The sequence below is a fragment of the Passer domesticus genome, chromosome 33 (genome assembly GCF_036417665.1).
Source record: "Passer domesticus isolate bPasDom1 chromosome 33, bPasDom1.hap1, whole genome shotgun sequence".
NCBI classification, from domain to species: domain Eukaryota; kingdom Metazoa; phylum Chordata; class Aves; order Passeriformes; family Passeridae; genus Passer; species Passer domesticus.
The window spans coordinates 1,818,538-1,836,975 of record NC_087506.1 but is presented as its reverse complement, the minus strand read 5'-3'; the positions used below and the strand labels follow the sequence as shown (position 1 = coordinate 1,836,975).

The window sequence follows — 18,438 nt, the reverse complement described above, 5'->3', positions numbered from 1 at the left end:
GAAGATGCTCAGGATATTCCACAGGTGCTCAGCAGGCAGCAGGATTGTGGCTGGATGTCACTCTGCAAATGCCAGTGGTTCAGCTGAGAGCTCTGGCAGTGACTGACACTGCACTGAGAGGGGCCACAGTCCTGCAAGGGTCTTTCATCAGGAGCAAACAGCAGCCTGGAGGGTGGGCAATGCTGGATCTGTACTACTGCGTGCTCATACTTCACCTGAATGGGGAGCTGCCCCCAAAGTTGCCATGGATCACTTTTTCTTTTTCTCCTCTTGGATATATTTTGGAGCAGCTGTTCTATGTGGCTTTTGATGATGATCCTGTGGGAAGCAGCCATTTGCCTGCTGTGCTATCCTCACAACTAGTACTAACTCTTCATTTCCTTTGGTTTTATTTGGGGTTTTTATATCTGTTTGTTTGATTGGTTTGCTGCATGGGTTTGTTTGTTTGTTTGTTTGTTTGGGTTTATGTCTGATTTGGCTTGAGTTTTTTGTTTGCTTTTTCATAAATGACTGGTGAAGTTGGCAAAGCCAAACTCAAGATAATGTAAACCAGGATCAGCTTTTCAGAAATTCCTTTTGGCTGGGTTTAGCTGCATCCCCCAGGCTCAGGATCACTAGTATATTTTCAGGTTTTGCTCTGCATCATCAGCCTGCCCAGACTCCGCTTGGTGTTTCACAAATGGAGAAGACAATGGACATTGTGCCAAGCTTCCTTTCAAACAGAAAAACCTGGGACAGCATGACAGAAAAGAAGAAAAATAAATCACCAGTTAGAACAGAACCAGTGTCCCACCATCTTCCCATCCACTGTTATTAATTTTGTACATTTAGAGACAAACCTGGGTCTAAAGCTTACATCTCTCAGTTCCTGATGCTATTTGCTACCCTTCAGCCTTGACTGGCCCTGATGTGACTGACTGCTGGGCAAGTGGGGCTGGGGATGCTCAGCCTGGAGACAGGAGACACTGGGAGGCCTCCCTGTGGCTGTGCAGGACTGGAAGGCTCCCACAGGAAAGAAGGGGACAGAGTGTTCAGCAGGGCCTGTGCTGACAGGACAAGGGGGATGGCTTTCAGCTGCAGCAGGATGATTGAAGCTGCATGTGAGGAAGCTGCTCTTTTCCACTGGGGGGGGTGGGGCACTGGCCCGGGCTGTGCACAGAGGCTGTGCATGCCCCATCCTTGGGAACAGGGCTCTGAGCAGCCTGCTCTGGGGGAAGATTGCTCAGCTTGGAACAAGATGTTTCTTCAGGCTCCCTTCCAAGCCCAACCATTCAGGGACTCCATCATTCCATGGTCTCCACTGTCCACTTCAGATGGAGCCTGGGAACTGTGATGTCACAGCCCAGGCTCCAGCTGGAACGTCCAGCGCCCAGCAAAGGGCACAACACAACCCTTGGCCGCTGTGTTGACACGCTCTGCACCTTGCTCCTGCCCTTGCCTTTCACTCTTCTTATCCCCCCGATACCCCGATCATTCCTGACAGCTCCTGAGTGCCTGGATTTCATCATCCAGCCCTGCAGGATGCTCCCCTTTGTCCTGAGGAAGGTATGGTGCCATTCCATGGAGGTGGACACCCCCCACCTGCCCGGGTGGGACAGGGAGCCCACTCTGAGGTTTTGCTGCCTCTGCAGGCTGTCCCAGACGGAGAGGAGGAGATGGAGGTGGATACAAAGATTGATATGGATGAGGAGATGGAAATTGACGGAGAAGACTCTGGAGAGGAAGAGATGGACGTGGATGTGGATGAGGAAGAGGAGATGGATGTGGATATGGAAGAGTCCATTGAGGACATGGACATTGATTGAAAAGGTGAGGAAGAGGCCGTGATCTTGGGCTGAAGAGCAATGCCAGCAGCAGGACAGGCAGAGTGGGTCTCCTGCTGCCAGGCTGGGGCTGGGCTGGGTGCTCCCTGCTCAGGGACATTGTACCCAGGGCACTGGATTCTGGTGGCCATCCACAGCCTGTCCTGTGCCTGCTTTGCTCCGCACAAGCTCCATCCCAGATCCAGCCAGGCTCAGTTCTGGTAGCAGAGTCCTGCTGCTGTGCCAGTGTCTGCCAGCCTGGGGGCACATGGAAGAACCCTCTGTGCCTGACTGGAGTGACCGTGGCACTTGCTTTTCTTCCAGGAACAGTGGACATCACAGACAGGGACATCTACAATCAATAAAAGGTTTTTTTCCATTTTCTCAAGCCACGCGTTGGGCGCCACTAACTGTATTTGTCCTGGTTTAGGGCAAGTTTGGGAGATAACCCCCAAAGGGGCTTCTCTACAAAAGCAGATTCAATTGCCCCTCCCCCCTCCAACCAGTTCGGGAGAAAATATCTCCTTGCAGACAAATGGAAAGAAACCTGTTTATTAAACAATAGAAACCAAACAATATTAAACAATAAAACTTCTCACTGATCCAAGGAAAGCAAACTCAGAACAGTCCCCTCCCCGGGTTGCAGCTCGGCTCACTCAGTCTCTGATCAGTCTCTCTGGTGCTGGAAATGCTGCTGCCCAGGCCTGGCCAGGGGCCACAGGTGGAGCTGCCGGTGCTCTTCTGGGTGTTCAGTCCAGAGCAGGCTTGAACAGGTCCAAGAAAAAAGGAAAAAAATCACAATCCGGAGAACTTCTTTGCCTCAGCTAGCTAAAACTAACTAAAAGCAAGAAAAAGGGAAAAAAGGAGCTCTGTCCGGCTGTCTGTCCATCCACAGACAACACAGTCCAGGAGCAGGAATGTGGAGGAGTGAGAGCAGTCTGAAAACAAACTGTGCGCTTCTTCCCTGCCCTCTTCACTGTCTGGAAGAGAGTCTTAAAGGTGTAAAAATTATTGTTCAGTATAAAGAGAACAAGACGATTGGGGATTAAAGCGTCATATAGTCAACCCAGGACATTCCACCCCTTATCATATCGTCGGCTTACTACTAAAACTAATATATATTTTAAGTCTACAAACACATACATTATACATCTAATATACAGTTATACACAGACAATGGTGGCAACATTCAGCAAACAGTGATATTTATACATGGTTCTCACCCAACAATCAGATCTCCCTGAGGTACACATCGTGTTCTTCCATCTTTTTGCATTATCCACCATGTGCAACCTGGTCCCTGAGCAAAAACAACCTCGCAAATGGGTTTGTCTGTACTCGAGGCAGGATTGATCCAAACTGTCTTCCCTAACAAACCCCTGACATGTACCACTGGGACTTTGTTTCCATCTATACTGTGCAAAGGCTCAGATTGGGCAGGGCCCACTTGGTTAGTAGAGCCTCGGGTATTAACTAACCAGGTGGCCTTTGCCAGATGCTGCTCCCAATTTTTGAAAGATCCCCTACCTAAGGCTTTTAAGGTGCTTTTTAGCAGCCCATTGTACCTTTCCACTTTGCCCGCAGCTGGTGCATGGTAGGGGATACGGTACACCCACTCAATGCCATATTCTCTGGCCCAGGTGCTGATAAGGCTGTTCTTGAAATGAGTCCCGTTGTCTGACTCAGTCCTCTCAGGGGTACCATGTCTCCACAGGACTTGCTTTTCAAGACACAGGATGGTGTTACGGGCAGTAGCATGAGGCACAGGGTAGGTCTCCAACCATCCCGTGGTGGCTTCTACCATTGTGAGCACATAGCGCTTGCCTTGGCGTGTCTGGGGCAGTGTGATGTAGTCAATCTGCCAGGCCTCGCCATACTTGTACTTGGACCACCGCCCAGCATACCATAGGGGCTTCACCCTCTTGGCCTGTTTGATGGCAGCACACGTCTCACAGTCGTGGATAACCTGAGAAATACTGTCCATGGTTAAATCCACCCCTCGGTCTCATGCCCACTTAGAGGTGGCATCTCTACCCTGATGACCTGAGGCATCATGGGCCCCTCGAGCTAGGAATAACTCTCCCTTGTGCTCCCAATCTAGGTCTATCTTGGACACGCCTATCTTTGCAGCCTGGTCTACCTGCTCATTGTTTTTGTGCTCCTCATTGGCTCTACTCTTGGGGACATGGGCATCTACATGGCGGACCTTCACAGGTAGCCTCCCTACCCTGGTAGCGATGTCTTTCCACTCTTCAACAGCCCAAACTGGTTTTCCTCTACGCTGCCAATTAGCCTCTTTCCACCTCTCCAGCCATCCCCACAGAGCGTTGGCTACCATCCATGAATCAGTGTAGAGGTAGAGCTTTGGCCACCTCTCTCTTTCAGCAATGTCCAAGGCCAGTTGAACAGCTTTGAGTTCAGCAAGTTGGCTTGATCCACCTTCTCCTTCAGTGGCCTCTGCAACCTGTCGTGTGGGGCTCCATACAGCTGCTTTCCACTTCCGATTCATTCCTGCCATGTGACAGGAACCACCTGTAAAAAGAGCATATTGTGTTTCTTCCACTGGCAGTTGGTTATATGGTGGAGCTTCTTCAGCACGTGTCACTTCTTGTTCCTCTTCATCAGTGAGACTGAAGTTTTCACCTTCTGCCCAGTTTGTAATTATTTCCAGAATCCCAGGGCAATTCAGCTTTCCAATACGGGCGCGCTGTGTTATGAGAGCAATCCACTTACTCCATGTAGCACTGGTGGCATGGTGGGTAGAGGGAACCTTTGCTTTGAACATCCACCCCAGTACTGGTAGTCGGGGTGCCAGGAGGAGTTGTGCTTCGGTGCCTATTACCTCTGAGGCAGCTTGGACTCCTTCATAGGCTGCTAAAATTTCCTTCTCTGTTGGAATATGGTTGGCTTCAGACCCTCTTTAGCTTCGACTCCAAAATCTTAGTGGTTAGCCTCGAGTCTCCCCAGGCACCTTCTGCCACAGGCTCCAGGACAAACCATGGTTCCCGGCTGCAGAGTAGAGTACATTCTTCACATCTGGTCCTGTCCTGACTGGGCCAAGGGTTACCGCGTGAGCGATCTCCTGCTTAATCTGGACGAAGGCTTGTTGCTGTTCAGGGCTCCAGCGGAAAATGTTCTTCTTACGGGTGACTAGATAGAGAGGGCTCACAAACTGACTGTACTCAGGAATGTGCATTCTCCAAAATCCTATGCCACCTAGGAAAGCTTGTGTTTCCTTCTTGTTGGATGGTGGAGACATTGCTGTGATCTTGTTGATGACATCAGTGGGAATCTGACGTCGTCCGTCTTGCCACTTCACTCCCAGAAACTGGATCTCTTGAGCAGGTCCCTTGACTTTGCTCTTCTTGATGGCAAAGCCAGCTTTCAGGAGAATCTGGATGATTTTCTCTCCTTTCTCAAACACTTCTGCTGCCGTCTTCCCCCATACAATGATGTCATCAATATAGTGCAGATGTTTTGGAGCTTCTCCAGGTGAAGGCAAACTGTGGCCTGCATTCTGCTGCCAGCGGAGTGGAGAAAAATGCATTGGCAATATCAATAGTTGTTGGGAGCTTTGTAACAAGCTAGCTCCGAGCTAAAGGTCACTGTGAGATTAATTTGACCGAGATAGAGAATGAGGGGAGTTGCCATTCCAACTAAACTGTGTCCTTGGCCCACAGATGAAGAAATGCACAGAAACAGGTGGTAAAGCAAAACAGCTTGGAAAAAGTAGTGATAGTTACACCAAAACAGCACGTAGATAGCTGATAACTAATTAGCCAATGGTGAGCTGGGATTTTGCACTATGCATGAGCTAATTAAAGGGTGTATAATAATTGGTGATTCGGGAATAAAGACGAGACTTGTAGATCATCATCTGGTGAACGAGTCTTCCTTCTCCATCAAATGGCTGACCCCGACGTGAACCCGTAAGACGACTACGGACGGACACGGCTGCCACGGATCGGGAAGTAGGAGCGGGTCCCTCTGAAGCAAGGGGTGGGACGGCAAACGAACCACTGAGAGTTCGCGGCCCTGGGAGCTATATAGATAGTCCCAGCCTACGTGCTTCCGGAGTCTGAAAGCCTTGCAACAGCGCTGATTAGAAATGGAAAGGCAAGCAGCATATGATTTATTTACTTGCTTTTTAAAAAAGCAGCAGATTAAGGACACAGACTTGCAGAAAGAGCTCCCACATTTGTTAGATTACGGGTACGCACAAGGAGTTTCTCAAAATCCTTATATAGTACATGAATTAACAGAGTGGCGTAAGTTCGGGACCAGGAAAGCGACAGGGGCCGCGGGAGAGCCCGGGGCGGACGCGGCGGCGAGAACGCGTATGGTGGCGGCAGCATGCTCGGTGCTGGCGGCGGTCCCAGCGGTGCAGCGGCGGAGCGGACTGAGCGCTGCGGAGGCGGCATGCTCGGTGCTGGCGGCGGTTAAGCGCACCATGGGTCCAGTGACACGCACGGTGACAAAAACTCGCACGGCAGCTGTCCGTAGGGAAAGAGCACAGATCGCGAGGGAAGTGCCAGCCGGGGCCGGGCCAGCCAAGGCGAGATGCGGGGGCCGAATACACGGCAGCGTCAAGCGCAGTGCCGGTGGTAGCGGCGGCGGACGCGCACCAGTAACGCGAAACCCGAAAGCTGGAGCTGGGAGGGCTTTTTCACTTTTTGCAACCCCACAAAAGCACCAGCGGTGTGGGACATGCTCCCGCAGGCTGCGGGTGTTGGCGCAGAGCCAGGGGGAACCAGCCCGAGCGGAAATCCAGGCGGAGCGGAGCCCAAAGGAGATCACGGCTGCCCGGGTCCGGGCGAGGGCGTTCCTTTCCGCACCCCCGAGGTGGCCCAGGCTGAAGCTGTGCCCAAGCAGGCGGAGACGGGCGTGGGCAGACATTCCTCAGGGCACCGCCCTGTCACAGCTGCCTGGCAACCACAGCAGCCAGCCCATCGCAGCAATTCAAACAAGTGTCTGAGAAAAAACAGGTCAGGAATTTTCTTCAAGATCAGGATGGAAAACTTCTGCAAATTCACACAGTGCTTCATCATGCAGCAGATGTTATATGGGGCATTTCACCCAACTGTTCCACAGGCTTTACAGTTAGTTTACCAGGTTTTTTTGTAAATGTGTTTGCTTTTCTAAAAGTGATTGAGTATTTGGGTTTGATAGCTTTAAGTTTGATGACTTCATTGCCTTTCCCTTGCCTGAGGCGGGAGCAACCTTTTAGGGGGGCAGAGTCTAAGTAAACTTCCTAGTTTCTGTTTGGACTACATGTGAGAAGATTTAAACTGTAATATTTCTGTATACTATAGTCTTTATGGTCTTTGCTCTCTTCTATTCATTAAGAGATGGCATTAGATAAATGGATGTAAATGTGCTAATTGTTTTTGTACTGTCCTTATTTTAAGTGAAATTATTTGTGTTTAAAATTATCTGTCATCTTTCTCAGTTTTGTTTTTAAATATCTATGCAAACTGTCCAGCTTTACCAGCCTGTTATCCTTCAGTTAATGATTGTTGTCAATCAGTAAGAAATCTCAGTGTAACAAAATGCCAGAGGAACTGCTTTTATTGTAAAAAATTATTCCCAGGGAAACAAAATGTCATGTAAAGATGAAAGTATTAGTAAAGATTCAATTACCCAAGGTGTCTTGGAAGACAGAGCATTTGGAAAAGGTCAATCAGACCCTGTTATGGGGTCATCAGTCGATTCCCCAATGATTCAAAGTTTTAAGAATTATTTCTATTAAGTTTATAACCTTTGTTATTTTTAGTTTTTATAAGTAATGCTGATAGTGATTGTTGTTAATATTACATGAATGCTTAGAAAAGGGGTTGTCTTAACTTCCTTGAACACTTGCTGTTGATAAATTGATTACATTATGTGAATTCTCTGATTTTTGTGATAAGAATTATTATAAAGGTATTGTTGTAGTATTTACAGCCAACTTTCATGTGTTTTTCTATTTTTTTTGTGTGATCACCTGCAAGACACGTGTCTCTTCAAGATCCTGTCTTTTATTTCCTAACTATTTAGATGTTTCTGAAAGTTTTTATCCAAATTGCCAGTTTTGTGGTTCTTTTAATTATTATTACAGGAATACTCCAGCAGAGAATTCAAGAAGTTTGCTGTGTTTGGAAAATCTCTGTCTTGACAGAAACTTCAGAAAGATTCAATTGTTTGATAGTTTGATTAGTTTGTAACCCTAAAGTTTCTTGTTTATAACAGTTGTTTTTAAAAAGTCCTGTTTAAAAAATGTGTTAAGTGACACTCACCAGTTAGATTTTGGGCTCTGGCCAAGCTCTAGCTCTATTTGGATGGAGTGACTGACAATCAACCCAGATGTTTTCTGCATCAAATAGTATTCAAGTCCTTTTGACTTGGCGATTTGACCATCTATGATAGCTGAGCTATTTTCAGAAGGAGTTGGGGGAAACATGAATCTGGACATGATTTCTCCAATTCTCTGTCATTTTAAGGTTTATCAGCTGTCGCAGACTCTGGGATAAAAGTTCAGTGTTGTAGTGTTTAGTAATTTTCTGATCTTGTATATGTTGTTGTGTGTATTATCTAAATTGATTCCTAATTACTCTTATCTTAACATTTCTCTATGTAACATTGCAAAATGAAACCAGGACCCATTCTTCACCTCCAGGATTTTGAGAAGATTCTTCAGTCCTGCAGGGATGTGGGATTTGTTTGTGTTTTAACAGGTGCAAAGTCCAGATGGATTTCAATGAAGAATGTGTAACTCTATCAAGAGCAAGAGAAACGTTGACCATTCAACAAGCAAAGAAGACAGACAGATATTGGACATGCTGTCTCAAGATGTACAAAGTGTAAATCATGCAGTATTGCAGAATAGAGCAGCAATGTATGCTATAGGGATATTAGGTGTAATAGTATTGCTAATGCTGTATTACCATGCTTGCTTAATTGCGTACAAAGAATAGTGAGTCAGATGATGGGGCGGGCTTGGAAAACAACACTTCTGGCCCAAAAAGAAAATGGGGGAAATGTTGGGAGCTCTGTAACAAGCTAGCTCCGAGCTAAAGGTCACTGTGAGATTAATTTGACCGAGATAGAGAATGAGGGGAGTTGCCATTCCAACTAAACTGTGTCCTTGGCCCACGGATGAAGAAATGCACAGACACAGGTGGTAAAGCCAAACAGCCTGGGAAAGTAGTAAGTAGTTATACCAAAACAGCACATAGATAGCTGATAACTAATTAGCCAATGGTGAGCTGGGATTTGCACTATGCATGAGCTAATTAGAAGGTGTATAATAATTGGCGATTTGGGAATAAAGACGAGACTTGTCGATCATCATATGGTGAGCGAGTCTTCCTTCTCCATCAGTTCTGCCCTCTTCCTGATGATGCTGTGCACGGATGGAGCCCTGCCGTGCTTTCAGGATGCTATTCTTGAAAACTTCCAGCATTCCCAGCCCCTGTGCTCTCCATGGATGCCTGCCATGGAATCCCTCTCAGCTGGGTTCAGAGCATCCTCAGATTGGCTCTTCTAAAATCAGGGGTGGCACAGGTTCTGGAGGATTCCCATGCAGAAAGACTTAATTGTACTTGTGATTGGAAATCCAGTTTTGTTTGATCAGCTGCTCTTGCAAAGAATATGTACCAACCCCTGGAATGGTGAAAAGCCACTGAGCAGGAGATGCAGCATGGTGCTTCATTGGGAGGGGCAGGCAGGTCGCCCACATTCAGGGCATCCCCTCCATCAGAAGGACATGCATGTTGTCCCTCTCATCCCTCCACCCCACAACCAGGCCTGACATCTCCTCCTCTGTAGAGGAGTTTTTCCTGTTATAACGTCATCTCATGCTTGGTCAGCACGTGAGAAGAGGCTGCAATGGCTTGTGATGCCACCTCCATGCCAAACACAGCTCCACTGTGTGCTGTTCCACTTTCACAGGTTAACTTCCCATCAACTGACCAATCCATTGTTTCTCTCAAGGGTCACATTCCCACCAGTTCATCCATAAGGTTTCCTTCACTGTCTGTTCTTCATTGTCTTGCTGACGTGCACAGCAGTGGATCAAATGTGGCAGGGCCTTAGACACGACTTGGCTCCTGACACACAGGCTCCTTGTGCCACTGCTGGCCTTCCGTGTGCTCAGCAAGATCTGTAACTGCACAGGGTTGTGGAACTGCAGCTTCAGCACAGGGACCGTGCCAGCCTGACCTGCCCTCGTTCCTGTGCACAAAACACGGCGTGGCAGAGAACGGCAGCAGGGGCCTGTGTGTCCCAGGGCCCCGGATTTGTTCTGCTTCAGCTCCACAGGGATGCAGGCAAAGTGAAGAAGCCAAACCGTTTATTAATGAAAGCCAAAAACAAGGGGTGATATGGGAGGGGAAGAGGGAATGGGCAGTGTCTGAGGGCTGGAGGGAGGGAGGTATCTACAGGCAGGGAAAGGCCAGAAGCCATGCGAGCTTCCCACAGGCTCAGCTGTACCAATCATCAGCTGTGCCTGGAGCTCCAGCGGCAATGGGAGATGGTGTCCTGTTCAGTGTCTCCTGCTGCTGTTCTTGGGACACTGGTTCACCGCATCCTGAAGATGGACCTAATTCTTCAGCTCTTCTGGCAAACCGGGCGTGAATATTCAGGTTTCAGTGGGACAGACTAGTGTCTTTCCTTGGGACTGAAATGGCTGGAACAAAGAAGAGAGCCACAGTCAGCACCCACATCTGCATGAATCCTAGGAGACCCTCCTGCCAAGGTGTGCTGCTTTGTGCACCCCAGACATCATGTTTTGGGAGAAGCTGCTGGCAGCTTCCTCCGTGTCTGCTAGGAAACAATCAATGGCTGCCTTTGGGAATTGATAATCTGGAAAGCTGTACACAAAAGCCTCTGTGAAAAACACATCTTAAAAACAAAAGAAATTCGGGGAACTTTCTCTTTTCCCTTCTGGCCGACAAAGAGGTAACACTGCTGGCCCAGCCAAGGCCTGGCTGAGGTCCGTGAAGAAGAAGTCAAGCCCTAGATGGGAAAGATGAGGAGATGCCTTTAGTTTTAGGCCAAAATTCTCTTGTAATTCTCCTGTATATGGAGAATGATACTTTTTTCCCTCTAACGCATGAAGGTATGGGGAGATGAAAGTGTTCAAATGGTAGGTATTGAGCAAAGACCTCCATGCTAAAGTCAGCAGATGTTAAAGTAGCTGGGATTCTTGGAGAAGTTTCAACAGAGACAGGGAGAAGAGTGATGAAGATCCTGTGTCCCCAGGAACAGAAGATCTCTCTTGCTAGAGATGAAGATGATTTTAGAGAACAAGAACTTTGCTTTTGAACAGCTCATCTTTAAAACAGTAGCCCATAAGTTGACATGCCACATAAACCCAGCTGTGGGAAAAGCTTGTGGAAAATGGGACTGATTTCAGCATTGCACATTTCCCTGGGTGGCTGCTATTCATGGAAATTGAGAGCCAGGAGAGAACTGTTTTCTTATGGAGAAGTCTCCATAACATTAATAAGAGGGACTTCTCTCCTTAAGCAAAGAGACAAAAGACTATTGCAGAGGTAGTAAACTGACTCAACATTTTGGTTTGGTCTCTTTACATTGTCAGTGGGAAAGAAAAGGTTGTAGGGGGAGGAGAAGTGTTCCGAAGGTTTTGTTCTGACTCTTATTACTCTTTCTTTTAGTTACTTTTAAATTGTTCTTCATACCCTTTTAAAGGCTCAAGCCTGCTTTGGCTTTCTCTTAATTCTATCTCAAAGGGGAAATGAGTAAATACATTCTGGTGAGCGAACTGCTGATTAACTAGAACTGAACCCACCACAGCAACTGGCACATTGGCCAGGAAATCCTAAATTGGCAAAGCAAAACCACTACATCAAGGGTGTCCCACTCAGCTCTTCTATCAGCCAGAAGAGAGGAGGGGCCCACGGGATCAGCCACAAGACGCTGGCCACGAATCCCCCCAGCAGTGTCCCTGCAATCGCTCTGTGTGCTCTGGCCACGCCATCCCTCATGCACACAGGGAGCGAAGCCCACCGCAGCCGGGACAGGGATGGCAGCTCCCGGCCCGGGCATTGCAGCTCTCCCTGGCAGCCCCGCTACCAGCCCGCTGCCCTCACTCACCCTGACTGTGGAACTGGAGCTCTTCCCTCTTCCTCGACAGGTAGCGCGCGGCCATCCCTGTGAACACAGAGCCTGTCAGGGCGGCAGCGGCATAGCTCCCTGCCAGAGGCGCTGCCAGCGCTGCGGCCACACACCCTGCTGGCCCGGCAGGGCTCAGCCCGGGCCCTTGCCGCACGCTGCCGCCCAAGGGCACGGCTGCCAGAGGGCGGCAGCAGCGCCCGGGCCAGGCGGGGCTCCACGGCGCCGGGCCCGGATGGCGCTGCCGGGGCAGCGGGCGGGGCTGGGGCCGAGCTGCGGCGGGCCGGGGAGGGAGCCCGGCCTCGGGGCTCACCGATGATCCTGAAGGCCGCCTCTCGCAGGGACTCCTGTGGGCTATCCAGGAACCGCAGGGCCCATTGCATGCGCTCGCTCGCTTGTCTCCTGTCCTCTAGCAGCTGCAGAGAGCAGCAGCAGGGAAGGCTTGGCGCGGGCTCAGCCCCTGTGGCGGGCGCTCCCTGCGCCCAGCCCCGGCCTCCCCTGCCCGCACAGCCCTGAGGCGCGGCCAGCAGCCGCTGGCGCCGGGCTCCGCAGGGGGCAGAGGGCCGGCTGCTGCCCGGGGAGCCGCGGGGCCGCCCCGCAGCCCCAACGCGCCGGGGCTCCATGGGCACCCGGCTCGGGCCCACAGCAGCCTGGAGAAGAGCCCGCGCCGCCTCTGGGTGCAGCAGCGGGCAGGGGCACAGCTGCCAGCCCCGCACACTGAGCACCACGCTCAGGGGCCTTCTCCAGGCTGAGCCTGGGGCTTCCAGGCCCTCCTTACCAGGCACTCATCAATTTTCAATGGCTGCTCTGTCTTCAGAACCCTCTGGAGATCCGTCTTCTCCAAGAAGCCAGCCGCACAATACAGCGTTTTCATAGAGGCCTGGAGAGCAGCAGAGAGCCAGAGATGGCCCCACAGCCCAGGGCACCGGACTCACATCCCTGTGTCACGGCCTGGAGGAGGCTGCAGCCCACCAGGCACCGGGCAGGAGGCAGCCGAGCCCCCTGCCAGAGATCCACCAGCATCACACAAAACCTCACCTCTGCCACATGCTGGTTCTCCTCATGGCAGTGCAAGAAGAGTGGGAGCAGGCTCTGGCTCACAATTCTCTTCAGGGGCTTTTTACCCTCTTCCACTACCAATTCCATCACCTTGCAGAAGAGGGAAATGGAGAGCAGCTGCAGATGGCTGTTGTCCTGGAGGAAAGAAGGAGAAAAAGGCCTAAGCATCACATATCCAGTACTCCTGGGCAAAGGCCTGAATATCCAGAGAGCACAAAATTTCTGGCCAGCGGCCAGTGCCCATGGCTGGGGCCACAGAGCCTTACACGGTCAAAGAGTGGCAGGAGTGCCTCAGCTAGCTTTGGGGCAGAAGTGCTGGATATCATGAGATGTTTTTTCTGGAGCATCTTCTTCAACAGAGAGAGGGACATGCTGACCACCTGTCCATCTGCATCACCCAGCAGCTCCAGAAGTCTTCGAGACACGCTGCGTATAGGTCTGGCCTGTGTGGAACACAAGGCTGAGCTGGGAGGCCATGGACGGCTGCACCGCCAACAGCGCCCGGGCACTGCGACCCCAGCCTGCTGCTGCAGGGCCCACAGGCCAAAGGCCTGACCCAAAGCACTGGGGCAGGTGAGGCAGGAGAGCTGGGAGCAGCTGCCTCAGCTGCTGAAGCCCTGCCAGCCCATGGGGCTGCCTTCCCCAGGGCAGCTTCAGCCGCTGCCCCTTCTCACCATCGAGGGATCCTTGCCCAGCACCACGAGGCCTCTGAGTGCCAGGCGACGCCTCTCCCTGCACTTGCTGTGCAGGCAACTTGACATGATCTTCAGGACAGTGTGAGCACATTTACTCAAGTCCAGGCACTCGAAGACCTGAAAGGCACAGGCAGTGATGGGGGACCCGGCCAGCAGCAGCCCGGAACCGCACAGGGCTGGGCCCAGGCAGCAGCACAGGGCATGGGCACCGTCCCAGGCAGCTGTGGCTACGAGAGGGCAGAGAGCTGGGAGGCAGCTCAGCGAGGCAGTGCTGGCCACCAGGCTCACCTCCACAAGGAATGCCAGGAAGGGCAGATCCCACCTTGGCTTTTCACAGCTGAGCACGAGGAGAAGGCGGTATGCAACATGGGAACACATGGAGGTCAAGACATGGCGCATCTCCCTGGAAGGGGGAAAAAGGCACCAAGAGCCTGAGGTGGGGGGACCAAACCTCTGCCAGGACTGACTCACAGAGGTCTGGTCTTTCCCCAGCATCCCTGGAGGGGATGTGAGCGCTGTGGGAGGTGGCCCCTTCGGGGCACCCTCCTCTCCCAGCCTTTTCCAGTCTCCTTGGCCGTCCCTCGGCGTCAAGGCCCTCTGGCCCCTGACCACAGGGACTGTGTGGGGCACCCGGGCACAGGGCACAAATGCTGAGGGCAGTGTGGAGGAGAAGGGGGTCTCACCTGGCCAGCAGACCCACGGCATAGTGCTGGGTGTGAGCAGTCAGCAGCGTGTCCCAGCCACACTTACGCTCCATAGCCATCACCTCCTGGTCACACTGCAGTCGGTAGAGCAGAGCCTTCATGGCCTGCACTGCAAACCTGTGTGCAGAGCAAAGCCCAGGTCACACTGGGAGCACTGGTACTGGCCACAAGGGCATGGGAAGGACAGGAGGACTGGGACCTGTTGGGCCTGCAGGGAAGGCGATTTTCCTCCTGGCATGCTCTCCAGAAGTTTTCAACTTCCTCTGGTGGCATCTGCTGTGTGGTGATGACAACGTGGAAGAGCAGAGCCGTAAACAGAGGGTAGAAAGAATGAATCCTTGTCTCATGGTACAGAGGCACCTGGACAATCACCCAGATCACCAGAGTTGCCTGCAAGAGAAGCAGCCCAAAACAGAGCTCAGTGCCGAGGTGTCCTTGGGGCAGGGCCCAGGGGCAGATGCAGGGGGAGCAGTGGGCCTGGTGGCCCCTGAGCCTGGCCCTAGCCCAGGTTTCAGCCCAGTGACTGAGGCAGGGAGAGGATGGAGAGCTGCTGGAGAGGCAGCCGGGGGCTGAGAAGAGACCAGTTCCAGAAACTCACAGCCAGGGCAAAAACATCCTGATTGTCCCCATCGGAGGTGCACATTTTGCTCAGAGGCCAATCCTCCATTACACGGACCAGTGTTGGCAGCACTTTCTCCATTGTTAGTCTTGATGAAGCAATGGCTCTCCACATCATTGCAGCAGCTCTGTGGGATCAGGGCTCTGTGTCAGGGGTGTCTCAGTCACAGTACCATGCCCTGTGCAGCTGTGGGGGCACAGGTGACAGAGCCCCGGTGCCCTGAGGGGCAGGGAGGGAGCATTGGCAGCAGGCTGGGCAAAGAGAGGGGCCCGAGGGTCCTGGAGCTCTCTGCCTGTCTGGCAGAGCCCATTGGACGGGCTGTGATGGGCCACGGGCCCTAAAGGCTGGTGAGCCCTGAGCTCTCAAGGCACGTGGGCCCTGTACCTGTCACACGTTGGGGCACAGCGCAGGAGGGTCAGCACCACATCAACAGGATGTTCTTCAGCCAGCCTCACAATGTCAATTTTCAGCCTGGCATCCACAGTGTCATGGGACAGCAGCCTCTGGTGGATGTTCCTTACAATGGCTGGCACCTGGAGGACACCTGGGGGAAACTTGGAGCGCTCTTCAAGGGAGCAACTTCCCCAGCTTCCCTTCCCGCCACACTGTGCTGGCCTCAAAGGCTGAGGGGCCCCAGTGATCATGGCTTGAGGGGGCACAAAGTCCTGGGAGGCCTCCAGGCCTGATCCCAGCCTGCTTAGCTGCTCCTGAGACGAAAAACAAAGGTCCCTGAAATACTCTGGTATTAATTCCTCGATCAGAGTTGGAGTGGGCGTGGTGTCAGGATTTGCGGTGGCTTCAGTCTCTCCAGTGTTGGCATTTGTCATGGCCACGTCCTCAGTCACTGCCTTGTCTCCGTTTGCTGTGTCCTCATTCATTATGGTGTCAGAGTCTTGTGAGTGCTCAGCTGAATCCAGGCTGACATCAGGCTCTGCCTGGAGCTCGGTCAGCCCCGAGTCAGGCTCGGCTGGGCCCTCAGCTGCACTGGTCCCGGTCTCTCTGCGCTGAACTCGCAGAAACTTCCGGAACATCTGCAGGACAGGGAAGCCAGAGATGCTGCATGGCATTCTCCAAGCGTAGTGCTCGGCTGAGCAGGGACAGCAGGCCCAGCCCATGGATGGGATGGCTGCAGGTACCTTCAGGGTTCTGTGGAAGCGGCCACGGCTGGATTGCTGCTCTTGTGTGCGCTCCACGGCTGCATCTGGCAAAGAGCGAGCACAGCCAGAGCTGAGGGGCTGCGGGAGAGGCCGGAGAACACAGCCCAGCCCTGCGCTCCCCAGGCAGGGACAGCCCCGCGATGACCCAGGGGGATGGAGCACGGCCACTGCGGGGTGTCTGCCTGGGCCCTCTTCTGTCCTGTCCATGGGCATTTCCCCAGGGGATGGGATGGGATGGGATGGGACGGGATGGGACGGGACGGGACGGGATGGGATGGGATGGGATGGGATGGGATGGGATGGGATGGGATGGGCCCACACTGGCTGCAGCCATCAGCCCTGTGGCCCAGCTCTGACACTCACCATCCTGCAGTGTCTGGATCTGCTCCGGCTCTTCAGGCTGTTCTGCTGGGGCAGCTCCAGGGCCTTTGTTTTTTTTCCCCCTGAGCACTTTGAACAAGCCAAGGAATCTGCCTGCCATGTCAGAGTCTGGCCTAGAGGGCACCTTAAATAGAGGTTCCTCAGGATATTGCCAAGTCAACAAGTCTTGCAGTTGCTGAAAGCACCAGCAAGAGAGAAGCCTCAGGAAGGCAGCAGGACAGCAAGCAGCAAGACCTGCACTTTGGTCTTGAGGACTCCTGCCAAAATCACAGGAGACTCCTCAACAACGATTCAGGTCACCAAATCCCGCGGTCTGGCCTGGAGTGCACAGGCCACAGGGATAGATGTCTTGGAAAAGATCCGAGTCACCAAATGCCACAGTCTGGCCGCAAGGCCAGCTGCAGGAACAGCGTCTGGCAAAAGCTCTGGGTCGGACACGAACGAGTGCGCTGTGTGGGGGCTCCTCACAGCACCGCTCTGTCCCGTCCTGTCCCATCGCCTGCTCCGAGCGCTGTGGAGTGTTCTTGTCACTGCCAGCTCCTATGTCACCACGTGTCACAAAGGACACACTCCTCCATTCCATGCCACCGTGACCGTGCTGCAGCGTGTCACAAAGGAACCTTGCACACACTGCCACCTGCCCTGGGGCCGCCCCCAGCCCACCCAAAGTGGCCCAGGTTGGAAGGAATCCCTGGCCCCAAGTGTCTAAGGCAGCCCGACAGGATCTTTAGGAAGGGCTCAGCCCATCAGCGAACGCTGCCCTGCTCTGCGGGCTCAGGGCAGCAGAAGGAGCCCCCAGGGCTGCCGAGGCAGCCGCGCTGGCAAGGGCACGAGGCCTTCCACGGAAGCTGGCACGGCCTCCTTGGGATACGTCCCGGCTGCTGGACATCCTAAACCCGCGGCTGTGACAGGCACAGGGAACGTGTGGGCCAGGGCACCAATGCTGCTCTGAGCCCTGGGGCCCGGGCAGCGCTGCCATCAGCAGGTGTGGCAGAGTCCCCGCCCAAGCACACCTGCCACCCCCTGAGCCCTGGCAGTGCTGCTGCCCCTCTCCTGCCCCAGAGACCTGTGCCCCGGGGGGCTTCTGTGCCACAGGGAGCCAAAGCCCACGTGCACTGGGGGCTGTGCTCCTCCCTGCAGGGGCTGTTGGCAGCAGCACCTGGAGCACTGCTGCAACACTTGGTGTCTGGGAGAAGGCAGAGGCTGTTATGATTTTTTTCATAGAAGGGATTGCAGTGTGAAAAACAAGGTTCACTCTCCTGTAAAAAATTAGAAAATGTAATAAAGTACAATAGGAGAGAATAAAGCAAATATTTTTGACTGGATGCCTTTTGCCATTCAGCCTAGACTATCCCAGCTCTTTTGAAAACACTCTTTGTATACCATTTCTATTGCATCTGCCTGTTACATATTCACAAACAATTATGCATGTTGAACTTTTCTCCAAACCAGTTTCCTTGTTTCAAGAACTGTTTAGCATGGCTCCTCCTCATGTCTGCCTTTTTAGAGCATGCGTATTCCTTGTTTGTGCTTTTAGTCCATTCTTATCATCACCTCCATTTACGGGCTTTTGTGGATACTGACAGCCTGGTCAGTGAGAAGGCCACATAAACATTCCCAGGAATTGTTCTGGGGAGTTTTGAAAAGGCTGAGAGAAAGAATGAAAACAATCTTGCGGCTGGTGTTTTGAACAGTTGTTTTCTGATAAGATGTTTACCAAAGGGCATCTTCTTAATTAGCCAGTGGTGACGGGGTGTTGATTAAATGACCAGTCAGGTCCAGCTGTATTGGAACAGTGTATAAAAAGGAATGGCTTTCTAATAAACTCAGCATTAACCTGCTGAAGAGAGTTAATGTGTCACTTCACTTCGGTTCCTGACTCAACGGTGACAGGTTTTGGTCCACATT

The 18,438-nt window shown here is 52.3% G+C and overlaps 1 protein-coding gene and 2 long non-coding RNA genes across 5 annotated transcripts; 1 reads left to right on the top strand and 2 right to left on the bottom strand.

Annotated features, from left to right (window-relative positions):
• Window positions 1–372: 372 nt before the first annotated feature.
• Window positions 373–1,396, bottom strand: LOC135288590 (uncharacterized). Of its 2 annotated transcripts, none has more exons than XR_010351648.1 (2): window positions 840–1,396; window positions 373–729 (listed from the first exon to the last, which is right to left on the bottom strand). It is a non-coding gene; the product is annotated as an uncharacterized LOC135288590 (long non-coding RNA). The 2 variants fall into 2 exon arrangements; XR_010351649.1 differs by having other exon boundaries at window positions 857–1,396.
• Window positions 1,397–1,398: 2 nt separating this feature from the next.
• Window positions 1,399–9,065, top strand: LOC135288589 (uncharacterized). 2 transcript variants are annotated; one of them, XR_010351646.1, is made up of 3 exons: window positions 1,399–1,545; window positions 1,632–1,809; window positions 8,516–9,065. It is a non-coding gene; the product is annotated as an uncharacterized LOC135288589 (long non-coding RNA). The 2 variants fall into 2 exon arrangements; XR_010351647.1 differs by lacking the exon at window positions 8,516–9,065 and adding an exon at window positions 2,127–2,296.
• A 4,562-nt stretch (window positions 9,066–13,627) lies between these two features.
• Window positions 13,628–16,968, bottom strand: LOC135288466 (uncharacterized). Its single transcript, XM_064401855.1, has 8 exons — window positions 16,513–16,968; window positions 16,129–16,193; window positions 15,377–16,023; window positions 14,972–15,119; window positions 14,573–14,763; window positions 14,353–14,490; window positions 13,958–14,072; window positions 13,628–13,786 (listed from the first exon to the last, which is right to left on the bottom strand). The coding sequence occupies exons 1-8, from the start codon at window positions 16,628–16,630 to the stop codon at window positions 13,628–13,630; spliced, it is 1,581 nt and encodes a 526-aa protein (XP_064257925.1). The 5' UTR covers window positions 16,631–16,968.
• Between the last annotated feature and the right edge of the window lie 1,470 nt (window positions 16,969–18,438).

Bases quoted from the DNA above. Each gene is read 5' to 3' on its own strand.
- LOC135288466 (XM_064401855.1), bottom strand. From the start codon at position 16,630: ATGGCAGGCAGATTCCTTGGCTTGTTCAAAGTGCTCAGGGGGAAAAAA. The intron at 14,764-14,971 runs GTGAGTTTCTGG...CTTCTCTTGCAG, and splicing joins AGGATGTTTTTGCCCTGGCT to GCAACTCTGGTGATCTGGGT. The intron at 14,491-14,572 runs GTCCCAGTCCTC...CTCTGCACACAG, and splicing joins CTTCCCTGCAGGCCCAACAG to GTTTGCAGTGCAGGCCATGA.